Source organism: Bipolaris victoriae, assembly GCF_000527765.1.
Source record: "Bipolaris victoriae FI3 unplaced genomic scaffold scaffold_16, whole genome shotgun sequence".
NCBI lineage: Eukaryota > Fungi > Ascomycota > Dothideomycetes > Pleosporales > Pleosporaceae > Bipolaris > Bipolaris victoriae.
In genome coordinates this window covers 195,975-208,675 of record NW_014575376.1, presented here as the reverse complement: position 1 = coordinate 208,675, position 12,701 = coordinate 195,975, and the positions used below count along the sequence as shown (strand labels likewise).

General features: G+C 51.7%; 7 protein-coding genes across 7 annotated transcripts; 6 read left to right on the top strand and 1 right to left on the bottom strand.

Annotated features, from left to right (window-relative positions):
• Positions 1 to 590: 590 nt before the first annotated feature.
• Positions 591 to 770, top strand: COCVIDRAFT_90993 (hypothetical protein; the record flags this gene model as incomplete). Its single annotated transcript, XM_014704312.1, has 1 exon — positions 591 to 770. A coding segment is annotated over one exon (180 nt), but the record flags the coding sequence as incomplete, so codon positions are not given.
• A 424-nt stretch (positions 771 to 1,194) lies between these two features.
• COCVIDRAFT_13385 (hypothetical protein) lies at positions 1,195 to 3,546 on the top strand (the record flags this gene model as incomplete). Its single annotated transcript, XM_014704221.1, has 1 exon — positions 1,195 to 3,546. The coding sequence occupies one exon, from the start codon at positions 1,195 to 1,197 to the stop codon at positions 3,544 to 3,546; it is 2,352 nt and encodes a 783-aa protein (XP_014559707.1).
• A 94-nt stretch (positions 3,547 to 3,640) lies between these two features.
• COCVIDRAFT_91023 (hypothetical protein) lies at positions 3,641 to 4,533 on the bottom strand (the record flags this gene model as incomplete). Its single annotated transcript, XM_014704311.1, has 2 exons — positions 3,641 to 4,321; positions 4,390 to 4,533. 2 exons carry the CDS (start codon positions 4,531 to 4,533, stop codon positions 3,641 to 3,643), a joined length of 825 nt encoding a protein of 274 aa, XP_014559797.1.
• An 809-nt stretch (positions 4,534 to 5,342) lies between these two features.
• Positions 5,343 to 7,531, top strand: COCVIDRAFT_35075 (hypothetical protein; the record flags this gene model as incomplete). The annotated part of the gene is made up of 4 exons (XM_014704310.1): positions 5,343 to 5,748; positions 5,800 to 6,370; positions 6,427 to 7,072; positions 7,124 to 7,531. The coding sequence occupies 4 exons, from the start codon at positions 5,343 to 5,345 to the stop codon at positions 7,529 to 7,531; spliced, it is 2,031 nt and encodes a 676-aa protein (XP_014559796.1).
• A 573-nt stretch (positions 7,532 to 8,104) lies between these two features.
• COCVIDRAFT_91098 (hypothetical protein) lies at positions 8,105 to 8,356 on the top strand (the record flags this gene model as incomplete). The annotated part of the gene is made up of 1 exon (XM_014704309.1): positions 8,105 to 8,356. The coding sequence occupies one exon, from the start codon at positions 8,105 to 8,107 to the stop codon at positions 8,354 to 8,356; it is 252 nt and encodes an 83-aa protein (XP_014559795.1).
• Positions 8,357 to 9,137: 781 nt separating this feature from the next.
• On the top strand, positions 9,138 to 10,528 carry COCVIDRAFT_91014 (glycoside hydrolase family 72 protein; the record flags this gene model as incomplete). The annotated part of the gene is made up of 2 exons (XM_014704308.1): positions 9,138 to 9,288; positions 9,342 to 10,528. The coding sequence occupies 2 exons, from the start codon at positions 9,138 to 9,140 to the stop codon at positions 10,526 to 10,528; spliced, it is 1,338 nt and encodes a 445-aa protein (XP_014559794.1).
• Positions 10,529 to 11,151: 623 nt separating this feature from the next.
• Positions 11,152 to 12,285, top strand: COCVIDRAFT_90974 (hypothetical protein; the record flags this gene model as incomplete). The annotated part of the gene is made up of 1 exon (XM_014704307.1): positions 11,152 to 12,285. One exon carries the CDS (start codon positions 11,152 to 11,154, stop codon positions 12,283 to 12,285), a length of 1,134 nt encoding a protein of 377 aa, XP_014559793.1.
• Positions 12,286 to 12,701: the final 416 nt, after the last annotated feature.

Below are 12,701 nucleotides of genomic sequence, written 5' to 3'. Positions count from 1 at the left end.
GATGGTAGAGACATCAGCTGCCATCGTATAGTCGAAGCATACATCGGCTAGTATTCTCGCCCTTCAATCAGCATCCAGAGAATCCAACGCTGCAATTCTAGAATGTCAGTTGTTAGTAAAGAACCGTTGGAAACGTCAATGAGTACGTCATTCCAAGGCCACCAAGCAAACCGGACCAAACGGCACATGAACCCCACAATGGATGCAGCATGCAACCACTATAACCACTACAACCACCAGCAACTACTAGCAACGCATACGATTGCGGCTGTGCGGTGCAAAGTAATTGAGGCATCCAGCCAACCTTACAGACTACAGCTTCTATGTGCTGGTCGGCTCGTGACTGTTTCTTGGCACTATGAGGCACTTAGCCGAGGTGTATCGCTCGTGAAGCCCTACACGACGTGAATACAGCAACTTTGTACCTCAATGCGCAGTGAGTCACACAACAGAAATGATTATGATGGGTGTCAAAATAGCCCCTCGAAACTAGCAGTACCGGTAAGGTGTAAGTTTCTGCGACAAATAGCACAATAGCGCCGTCTTGTCCAGCCGCAACAATTCAGCCGCACCTAGGAAATGCACTGCTTCGCTTGCCCACCCCCAACGTGGATCCAATCCCTGCTTCTCCATGCCAGCCCCGTCCAGCCACCTCCTACCAATATGGCATGATGTTATCTCTGGAGGTGACTGTGCCTCTACAAGCCACAGGCACCAGTCCTATAGCGGCGTGGATGCAATCAAGATGGGTCATGCACAGTGCCGCCTAGCAGCCAAGGCTTTAAGCATGGCAGACGTACATGAGTGTGGAGGCCTCTAGACTGGGGCGGCGCACCCAATTATGAACTAACTAGGCTGTGCAGGATGCGTCGTTAAAGATGCATATACCTCCCCCCAAACTGCATAGTGTGTTCCTCACTTTGCCTGCCTCTTCCTTTCTCCTGTGTGAGAGTTTGGCCTGGAATCACGCGTTGTTGAAGATCCTAGAGGCCCAAGTGGATTCTAGGATCAAATACCAACACCGGCAAAATATAATACGAGAAAGCAGGGGGGACGACAAACAATCTCCAATCCATCTGAAAATATCGAGCATTAGTGTCTTTGAGCTACGAAGCTCACCTTGCTGGAACCACACAGGAGACTTTACCCAAGAACCGATAACAGCGCATCACGCCCGACATTCGTCCGGCGACTATGAAGCCTTTCACGGCGTTAAGCTTGCTCGCAGCAGTCGTATCGGCACAGACAAGCAGCTTTGACTTTGACAATACAGAATCGTTGATTCTCGAACCAACAGAAGTGCCGACGCCTACATCAATCGGAAATATTGAGGTAGAGCCTACCCCAATCGAACCTATCACAGGACCAATTGAGACTAGCGAGGCTTGTGGACAAATAGCAGATGCTATTTCGGATAGCAGTTCAGAGTTGCCGGTAGTAGAGGCTGAGCTTGCGTTAGCATGTCTCAAATCACTACCTTTTTATGCGACAGACGCCTCTGCCACGGTTGATGAGATCAAAAAGATGGTGGAATTCCAGTCCACACTAGCCTATCTCAAGGATCCACCCCAAGGATACCCAAATCCGGCTGTTGATATCGTATCTGGATTGGACGGGATCAAGAGTAATGTTGAGTCGGGAGTGTATGCCAACGAGTACGATTTTGAAGCCGACATTGCAAGCTTGATGGTCAAAGCATACGATGGTCACCTGGCCTGGTATGGCATGGCATACGCAGGAGTCTTTGTATGGCGAAGAAGTAATAAGATTGCGCTGATCTCTGCGTCTAGAGATGGCAGCGAAATACCCCAGATTTGGGCACTAACAGACTTCAACAACACCGACGGTGCTTACGAGCCTTCTCCTATTACGGAGATCAACGGAGAAGACGCTTCTAAGTTTTTGATTGAAGAGGCAAAGCGAGTAGCATACCATGACCCGGATACGCGCTATAATTCCATGCTGTTCATGCCAGCAGCAGAGAGCTACGGAGGCTTTATAAACCCGCGTTTCTTCCCTGGTGCTACTACCAATATTACCTACCAGAACGGGACGACCGACGAGTACCGGAATATTGCTATCGTCGCTGATGCTGAGGCCTGGAGCAGGGTCCGAGATGCGAACTCGTTTTACAATACTTTCTGCATCCCTACGACCAGCTCTGGCGGCGGAGTGAAGAAGAGGGACATGAATGATCCGCCGCTCCAGCTCAAGAACCCTCGCGAACGCGACTTCAAGTCTGCCTCCATGCTGCAGCACAGCTCGGTGCCTCTATTTTATCCCGAACCCTTCGTTGCCCACACAGAAGAAAATGTACCTCTTGCCGGCTACTTCATCAATACCAACGTAGGCCAAATCGGTGTCTTGATAATCCAAACATTCAATACCGCCGACGTCAGCGGTGCACGAGAGTTCCAACGCGTGATCCAACAATACATCTCCCAGTCCAAAGCCCGCGGCGTAGAAAAGCACATCATCGACATCCGCGGCAACCCCGGCGGCAAAGTCCTTTCAGGCTACGATGCATACCTTCAATTCTTCCCCTCGCAAGTCCCCCAGACGCAATCCCGCTACCGCGGCCACGCCGCCAGCGAACTATTCGGCGAAAGCATCTCCTCCTTTGAAGAAATCACCCTGCGCAACGGCCAGCTCTTCACCAGCCCCTTCAGCAACGACGCCTACCTCTCCGAGTCCCTCGAGGAATTCCCAGATTGGCGCTCTATGTACCCGCCCCTCCGCTTCAAAGGCGACAACTTCACTTCGCTCCTCAAATACAATCTCTCGGACCCCCTGACAACGAGCAGTACGCGTCTCGCCGTCGGGATTACGATGACTGGGTATAACGACCGTAGCAACTTCACCGAAGACCCTTTTCGCGCGGAAGATCTGGTTATCCTATCCGACGGTGTCTGTGCATCTACCTGCGCAGTCTTCCTCGAACTAATGGTGCAGCAATCCGGCGTCCGCAGCATCGCTGTCGGCGGACGCCCACTAGCTGGCCCCATGGTTCCCGTCGGCGGCACAAAAGGCACCCTAGTCCTTCCCTCCGTCTACATGGAAGCCATATCCGTCTTCGTAGCCCTTCAATTCGCCGACTCGCGCTCCGAACTCGCAGAGTGGTCTTCCTTCTTACCGATGCAGCCGCCCATTGCGGTGCTGGATGCCGGTGTCAATTTCCAGGATAATATTCGCGCGGGCTTGGAAGATGGCGGTATGCCGACGCAGTTTTTGAATGATAGTGCGAGTTGTCGGGTTTGGTATGAGGCGAGGGATTATTTGAATGTCACGGCGTTGTGGGAGAAGACGGCGCAAGTGGCGTTTGGAGGGGAAGATGGTAAGTTGGATGAGGGGAGGTGTGTTTTGGGGAGTGTGACGAGTAGGGAGCAGCAGACGGGGAGGGGAGAGGGTAATCCATCAGCGGCGGAGGGGAATGGGGGTAGGGGTAAGGCAGGGGATGATAAGGATGCGGCGAGTGGGGTGAGGGTTGCGTGGATGACGATGGTTGTTTGTACGAGTGCTGTGGTGTTGAGTTTGTTGTTGGTATGAGGTGTGGTTTATGGTTTATGATTATGATTCTTGAATAAATACAATTTTGATATACATGTCTAAAACGAAGTCTAAAAGATGAACACCATCACGTTCACCCCTCGAACGCCCCCAACCCAATCCTTCCCTCTCCCCAATCAAATACTACTTCCCTCCCTCTCGCAATCGCCCATCCCAGCCCGACCCTCTCCTCGTCACCCTCCTCCGCCTTTTTAACAAGGAGCACGCACTCATCCCCCCTCTGCAGGACATACTGCTTCGGCCCAACCACAATCTCGCTCTCGTCTTCCATCACAAGCACTAAATCCGGAAACCTCCTCCTAGCCTCACACTCCACACTCATGACCTCCTGCCCTTTCTCCTGTCCCCAACTCGGCTTCAGCACTGGCTGCGTCGCCAGAACAACCACATCCCAGAGCCCAGCAGGTAACGTGATGAATGCTGTGCTGAAATCCAAGACTGCGGTTTCAACGCTCATACTTATCATGCCGCCTTTGCGCACACCGGCATCGAGGAGGGGGATGTCGTGCATGTCTACGTCCCAGGGGTTCTGAGGTATCCATGTCATATGTGTGGCGGTTGTGTCTTGGATGGCAGATGATGTGGGGGAAGAGAAGGATATGGTGCCTGTGTGTGCGGCGTCGAGGGGGATGACGATGCTGATGCGGGAGTGCTCGTAGTGTGTGGCGTGTACTGCGGCGCTATTTTGGAGGCGGGATAGCGGAGTGGGGTTGTTGGTGGGGGAGGAGAAGGTGTAGTGGAGATGCTTGTTTAGCTAGTTTTCGGTGTTAGATGTGAGATAGAGATGAGGATGCGTTTCTTGGGCGGGGGTAAGAGACGTACTGTGAGGGGTAGAACGGTGACATCGGATAGAGTATCTGAGGGTAGGCCATGCATCAGTGGCTTTTGTTGGAGAAGGGAAGGGTCGAGGTAGGTGGCTTGACAGAGTAGCACGGGTAGGCTTGCGAGATAGAGTGGGTTAAACATGGTTGAATCGGATAAAGGTTGTGATAGTTGAAGGTTAGAAATTGCCGTGAAGCTTGAATAGATGCAGTACGTGGGTTCCTCTCCTTGCTCTTTATCTCACTACTATCCTTGCTGCTCCTTCGTTCCTTCCTCTTTGTTCAACTGCATTTATCTCGCTTGCAACTACGCCGCACTCGGATCATACCATAATGTGGACACCACCAAAAGTATGCCTTGTTGACCTGGTTTGCTATGTATTTCGGGTAGCGCCGCAGCTATTGGTTGTGGTGGAGATGCGATCGACCTTGGGTGGTGGCGCCTGCAGTGTGCCTGTGGTTCGTCGGCTGCGATTATGCGACCAGGGTCTGCGTGTGCGGCGCGGTTGTTGTAGTGGAGGCGGGCATATATTTGAAACTATAGCCGGGCGGCTAGAGCAGTGAGTCAATTGTGATTCATGCTTTTGGCGCGATTGATACTAATATTACATCGTAGAAAACGGGATGTAGCCGCGGAGAGCATCGTTGAGTATGTGTAGCCATGCTCCTGCTTAGCAAGTCCCAATCAGGTTAGCCACAGCAGACTTGGCAGGACTTCCAACAGCCTGTACCAGGCATTTTCCTGAGCTGATATAGTATAGATAAAGCTGAGGGGAACAACTGAAGCGCAGCCATCGTTCCTCTAATCAAACACTCCCCACCAAATCTCCTTACCTTGTATTCATCTCAGTATAGCAGAGACAGCTCAGCTGGTCAGCGAAGCGGCCAAAGGCATTCGTTTGATCGATCGTGCACCGAAAAGCCTCGATACCTGGAAATTCTGGTGCCATTCTCATGACATCTCTAATATTACCAACATGGCCCATTGATGAAGACATATACAAAGGGTTCTGGATCAATCATTCATTTGGTGCAGTCCGTGGCCTGACTCTCACACTCGATCTTCAAGCTGGCGGTCTGATCATAGCCTTTCTCGCTTTATTTATTGCTTCCACAGCGCGCAGCTTCTGGAAGATTACGCGATTTCTGGTCTTTGCTAATAAGTCAACTCTCGGTAAGCAGGATGGTGTCTATCACCAGCGACAGGCCATCTTGCGCAATCAATCTTTGGCACTCGATGCCGTGCTAGACCTGTGTCGACTCAGCTATGCCTGGAAAGATCGTGCCAAAGAGAGGCAACAGCGTATACTACCGGTCACCCTGATAGCTTCTGCTATCTCTGTTGTTTCTGTTGCTGCTGGTGCGTGCATGGAATCTGCTTTTGTGGTTTGTTGATGACTGATCCTCTCAGGTCTTTTGTCCTCGCGAATTTTGACAAACTCGAATCAGGAAGTTTTGATTGCTGGTCGAAACTGTGGGATATACAGCAGTCCGACTTCCCAAGTGTCTCTCTTTGAACCCGTCATGCTTTATCTGAGTCAGAAATCTGTCGACGCCTTTGGATATGCGATACAATGCTACCACGGGGGCAACATTGTCAAGAACGAGCTATGCGAAACGTTTGTAATACCAACATTGCCCTTTACGTCAGACAGAAACGCCTCTTGTCCATTTTCCGGGGGAATCTGCAAGTCAGATGTTGGTAACATCCTCCTCGACTCAGGCGTGCTACACTCTCAAATACACCTGGGCCTCAATCAGAACCCACAGTTTACTCTTCGCCATCGAACGCACTGTGCGCCTTTGAAAACAGCTGGCTTCACTGACACTGTGGTGGACCCAAATAATTCCCAGACTCGACAGGTCTATCGATATGGGAATATATATAGATCGGAGGGCAACAAAAGTCATATCTTCGCAGTTGACGTTAAGCACGGAAAGCCGTCAGCCGGAGACTCTACTATTGGCAACTACAAAGTCACGTATGTTCTATGAGACTTATCGCACCCTACTTCTATGGATTTTAACTCCTGAGCAGACCTGTGGTAGCGTACAATTATGATAAAAATATTCAGCTCATACCCGAGCTACGGAAACCCAATTCGACAGTGTCCTTATTATTTCTGGATGCCTCGGGACTCTTCTACGTCAACAAGACAGAGGACCCTTGGTTCTCGGCTACAAGCCTCTTTGATAACAGCTCTTTGGCTTCCAGTGCGAACGGTACAGGTCCATTTGTTGCTGACGAACCTGTTGGTGTACTGGGCTGCGCAACTCAGAGGTTGTATTGTAACCCGAACCTTCCTGAAAATGTCGGATGCATTGATGGTTTCGCTGTTGGTGATCATCAATCTTCATTGGACTTGTTCAAAAGCGCCTGGCCAGACGCGAATGATCAGTCTGTGATGCACGCATTTGTGGCTTCACTAGGCATTAAAGGCTTGTTAGATGACTATTATGCCATTCCAAGCTCACCAACCCTTCTATCGCGCAGTACCCTGATGTACAATGTGCAGGTAGCAGCTATACCGAAGGACCGATGGCAAGACGAGCGTGAACATCTTTACAAAGCGAGTCTTGCTGCTATACAATCTACGATGGTCGATCATGCTAGAGGGTTTGATTATAGCTTGGGCAAATATTGTGGGGGTGAAAGGGAGTGCCGTAGGACATGTCATAGCCAGGTTCGTGTATGGCCCTGTTTAGCTTGCCTGCACTGACATTTGCGACAACAGAAAATGCGCTCGTCCAAGCACTATTCTTTCAGTGCCTGGACCTTAGGTGTGATAATTATCGTAGGAAGCATATTGATGCTCACATCGATATTTGTGGAGGAACTTTTCGTCCTTTTTTTACAATATCCGCGCCTACGCAGTGCAAAGCTAATATACAGCTACTGCGAATGGCAAGCCGGATCCACCCTACAGTTGCAACGCCTAGCACATGAGAACCTCGGCCTTGGAACCTGGACGGGCACGGATGAGGCAATACCAGTTACTGAGCCAGGAGACACTCTGGGCGTACTGGAAGTCACCGATCCAAAGCACGTGCACATGGTCATACCGACCGAGGAACTCAACAGAGTTGACTCTGCAGCAGAATCTGCAAAATTTAATTTACTCGATCATAGAGTCGTCGATTGAATTAATTGTAGCAGCGCCACTCAAGCGCGAATCGCAAACAGATTTATGAGCTAGAACAGTATTAGCGGCAGCGGCTATTCGAGTGCGCAATCTTCTCAAGTAGCTAGACTGGGAGGGTGGCTTGGAGTGCATAAGCTGTAGTCCTGATCTCGGCCCGTTGAAGATCGGACAAGCCACTGCTGATGGCACGACGCTCAAGCGGGAAGGAACCCACATGACAACCAGCGGAGGAGTGTTGAGAGTATTGAAAGGCTTGATCGTTGTGTGTTCAACCAGATGTAAGCTGCTGGGCTCTCTCCGGAGTCTGAGGGTAAAAGAAGAGAAAAGTGGGAAGAGTGTTGCAAAAGAAAGCAAGAGACGTCATAGCAGAGGGGTGCTCATGCTCAGGGATGAGGTTTCGTATCTAATAAAAGACAAGGCCGAAACCAATGACATCTGTCATTTGTTGTAGCAGATGACAACCGGCCAGTCTCAGCAGGACGCTGGGCAAGGCTTGACATGGCTGAAGGGTCAGAGAAGTATGGGGTTGCTGGTTACAAAAACGCATACCTGGTAGCGCGTGGATATGGTAGTATGTCACGTGGGGTCGGCAGTGCAGGTGTAAGGGTAGGAAATGATTGCGTGGCGGAGAGGGCAGGTGGGCGGAACATCTCTAACGCCGTGGTACGGGAGCCAACCAGTCCCAACCCAAGCCCCAGACGCGCAACAACCGTCAATCCAGCCATTCCTCCACCACCAACCTCGCGGATCTCCATGCATATGTATGTATGTGCATACAAGGAAACGTACGTATCCATTCCGTCACTCAATGGGCTGAGCTGTTGACGCACGCTGCATGCACATGCGCAGCGTTACTTTTTGTCGCCTAGACTGATGTTCAGATCTCCCCCGGGCCGCAAGCAGCAGCACCAACAACAACAACGACAACGGAGCGGCAGTGCCATGGGCAGTGCGATACGAAAGAGCAGGCAAGCCATGCCACGGTAGTTGTGCCATCGCCAATCCTTCATAACATTTGGTCAAGCATTCCTTTTCCGCCCAATTTCCCGATGCGCTGCAGTGGCCGGCGATGGCCATTGTCCCCAAGCCGCGTGCGGCTCCAAGTGAAGGGGGGCCACCGCAGCCAACACGATGGATTTGCAGACGGGCAAATCTTGAATTTACTCAACGAGGCTGTGTTGTCGAGCGGAACGGCAGCGGACGCGCAATTCACTTGTTATTAGAGTCTCGTCATGGACCTGGCCCTGCCACTTAGCAGCGCCGTTGCCCCTGACCAAGGCTGGGCGGCCTTTTGCTAATCCAAGGCTATGGACTTGGCTGCTTGGTATCCGCCATTCCTGCCGGCGCGCCAACACTCGACGACTTGGCGCGCATCAGCGCCAGACAAACTACGGGGGTTGGCGAGTTCCACATGTAGCACTCGGGGGTTACCAAGAAATTGGGGGTGCTCCTGCTTCAAATACTTTTGCCATCCCGGCTCCTCCTTCTCCGTTCAATGTTCTTTGTGTGAGGATTCCTTTTCCTACTTACCAGTCACTCGTTAAGACTTCCAACTGCTTTGTTCTCTACTCTTCGTTTTAATCCATCTTCGCTTCAATCCGCCACTATGAAGTCCTGCCTTATCATCTCCCTCTTGGGAGCCGCCGTCGCTCCCGCACTCGCCGCAAAGGGCAACCTGACCCCAATCACCGTCAAGGGCAATGCCTTCTTCGCCGGTGACAAGCGCTTCTACGTCCGTGGTGTCGCCTACCAGCCCGGTATGTTGTTGCGCTAGACCGTGGTGTTTACAGTGATGCTAACATATACACAGGTGGCGCCGCTGACGCACAGGACCCTCTGCTCGACCTTAAGTCGCTCAAGCGCGATGTCGACAACTTCAAGAAGCTCGGCATCAACACTGTCCGTATCTACACAATCGACAACTCCAAGAACCACGACGAGGGTATGAAGATGCTTGACGATGCCGGCATCTACCTGGCTCTTGACGCCAACACCCCCAAGTACTCGCTCAACCGTGAGAACGCCGACACCCTCCACACCTCGTACAACGATGTGTACCTCCAGTCTGTCTTTGCTACTGTTGATGCTTTCGCCGAGTACAACAACCTGATGCTCTTCTTCTCCGGAAACGAGGTCATCAACGCAAAGAACAACTCCAACGCTGCTCCTTACATCAAGGCCGTCACCCGTGACATGAAGCAGTACATCTCCAACCGCCACGAGCGTATCATTCCCGTTGGATACTCTGCCGCCGATGTTTCTGAGAACATTGAGCAGCAGGCCACTTACTTCAACTGCGGTACCGACGACGAGCGCTCCGACTTCTTCGCTTTCAACGACTACTCTTGGTGCGACCCTTCGTCCTTCACCCAGTCCGGCTGGGACAAGAAGGTCAAGACCTACGGCAACTACAGCAAGCCCATCTTCCTGTCCGAGTTTGGTTGCATCACCAACACCCGCCAGTGGGGTGAGATTGCTGCTCTGTACTCCAAGAACATGACTGGTGTCTACTCTGGTGGTCTCGCCTACGAGTACACTGTCGAGCCCAATGGCTACGGTCTCGTCGAGGTTGGCTCTGACGGCAACATCAAGCCCAACGCGGATTTCGACCGTCTTGCCAAGGCTCTCAAGGCCACCCCCAACCCCACTGACGACGGCGGCTTCAAGGAGAACGGCAGTGCTTCCCAGTGCCCTGCCGAGTCTGACGACTGGCAAGTCAAGGGCACCAACCTCCCATCGATCCCCAAGAAGGCTGCTGCGTTTATGGACAAGGGTGCTGGTTCAGGTCCCGGTCTTTCTGGCGATGGCTCGCACTTTGCTGGTGAGCCCAGCGAGTCTGAGGCCCAACCTGGATCTGGCGAGCCCACGCGCGCTCCTTCAGCTGGTGCCACTGGCTCTGCCGGTAGCCAGGGTGCCGCTGCTGGCCTCGAGGTGCCCCTCCGCATCATCGGTATGGTTGCTGCGAGCACTATCTTTGGCGCTGTGCTTCTGTTTTAGATGGAATGACGAGTCGGGGTGTATGCAGCATGGAGTGGGTGAGGGTGCGACGACGCGCCCGTATAGATTCGTACAAGTGTAGCGGTTTTCCTATTTGTATCTGGAGTTTCTTTGACGGCCCTTAGCTCGGCATTGCATATACCTGTCAGACATTGCAGGCGCCTGGCCTTTTTTTTTGTTGTGTAGTAATACATCACACGACCTGATTTGACTTTGAATATGCATTGTGAATAGTATACTTTCCGTGTATTTGTTTGTGCTGATGTCATATGCAATACAGTACCTACTCCACTTAGGCGCGCGTAGTCATGTGCATGCAGCTGGGTTGATACGAGTAAGTTGTTTTCTAAATCTGGTACTGATGATGTATTGGTGCCCTCCCACCAAACCCCGCCTTTAGTGGCAGGGCTGGGTGGTTATCACTAGCGCGGCATTGGGACATTGGGACCCTTGTTCGGGGAAGGCAGCCATGGAAGCTTCTACGCTCGTCATGGCGCTTGCTACACCACCTAGCCACCAATATTGGCGCATCTCTGTCACCACACTGAGAAAATACGTTTGACGGGGTTTGCGCACCATTTCGACTGCTCTTCTTCTTCTCTACTACTTGCAATTCCGCCCCAATGGACGACGCCCGCAAAGGTGACGCTGCTCTCAGCGCAAGCAAACCCGACGAAGCCATTGAGCATTACACCAAGGCCCTTGGTGTCAATCCGACCGCCGTGAAATATTACATCGGCCGCTCGACAGCCTACCAACGTACCTCCAAGTTCTCCGAAGCCCTTCACGATGCCGACGTCGCAGTTGTCCTTGCCAAAAAGCGCGGCTCACGCGAGCTTATCAAGGACGCCCAGTTTCGACGCGCCGTCGCACTCTACCACCTTGGCAAATATGCGGATGCTGACTTTCTCTTGCGCATAGTAAAAGGCCTTGACGAAAAGGACAAGATGTTGCCAATTTGGGAGGCCAAGGTCGCATCCAAGTTGAAAGATGTGCCAGAGGATGACGAGCAGAGGACAGTCACTATAAAGGAGGACCCAGACGTGGAAATACCTAGTGCAACCACAACCCCCGCCCCAGCTAAAACCGCAGAGTCGACAACAACCCAGGCACCGAAGCCTCCTGCGCCGACACCCAAAGAGAAGATCAAGACCGACTGGTACCAGGCTCATGATAGCGTCACTCTGAACATCATGGCCAAGGGTGTGCCCAAGGACAAGGTTGTTGTAGAGATTGAACAAGATTCTGTCTCCGTCTCTTTCCCCATCTCCGACTCGTCGTCCGAATACAGCTACAACGCCGACCCTCTCTTTTCCTCCATCGATCCCTCGCAATCCAAATACCGAATAACACCCACCAAGATCGAGGTGACGCTGCGAAAGGCAACGCCAGGCGTGAAATGGCATAGCCTTGAGCGTGCCCAGGGCGAAGCAGCCGCCGTAACGTCACAAGCATCTTCTTCTGTCGCCCCTGTAAAGGAGACCGCCCCCGCATACCCTACGTCGTCTAAATCGGGCGCAAAGAACTGGGACAAGGTGGTGGTTAACGATCTCGACGACAAGGACGAAATCGAAGGAGACGAGACATCGCACTTTTTCAAGCAGCTATATAGTGGAGCTACGCCTGAGCAACAGCGGGCTATGATGAAGAGTTACTCTGAGAGCGGCGGCACGGTGCTGAGTACCGACTGGAGTAATGTTGGGAACAGGAAAGTGGTACCTGAGCCGCCAGAGGGAATGGAGGCGAAGAAGTACTAGACCTGATAGACGGTTGGGTGCAAAGAATATCTGTAGCTGGTGGAGAGGTGTTAACGACTGTATTATTTCGTGATGTAGCATAGCGTTGGTGTTTGAGAGTTATCAGGGACTTGTTGTCCGAGTATTAGGTCCGTACAGTTCAAAAAGATATAGCAGTTTACTGGTACTACACAATCGCATGTATTATGATGAGGGAGAGGATATGTGAAGTTAATAATATGACTTTGCCTCATAATGTGGTCCCATCCTACTCTATATTAAATGATTGAGTATAGGAGACAAAGGTTTACCCCCACATATATCATTCAACCATTACTAAATATGTTAATACCTCGGATAGTGACTATAACGGGATATAGGTAGGTAGAGAAGCGGGTGGTGCAATTTGTAGAAGAGATGATGATGATGATGACGCT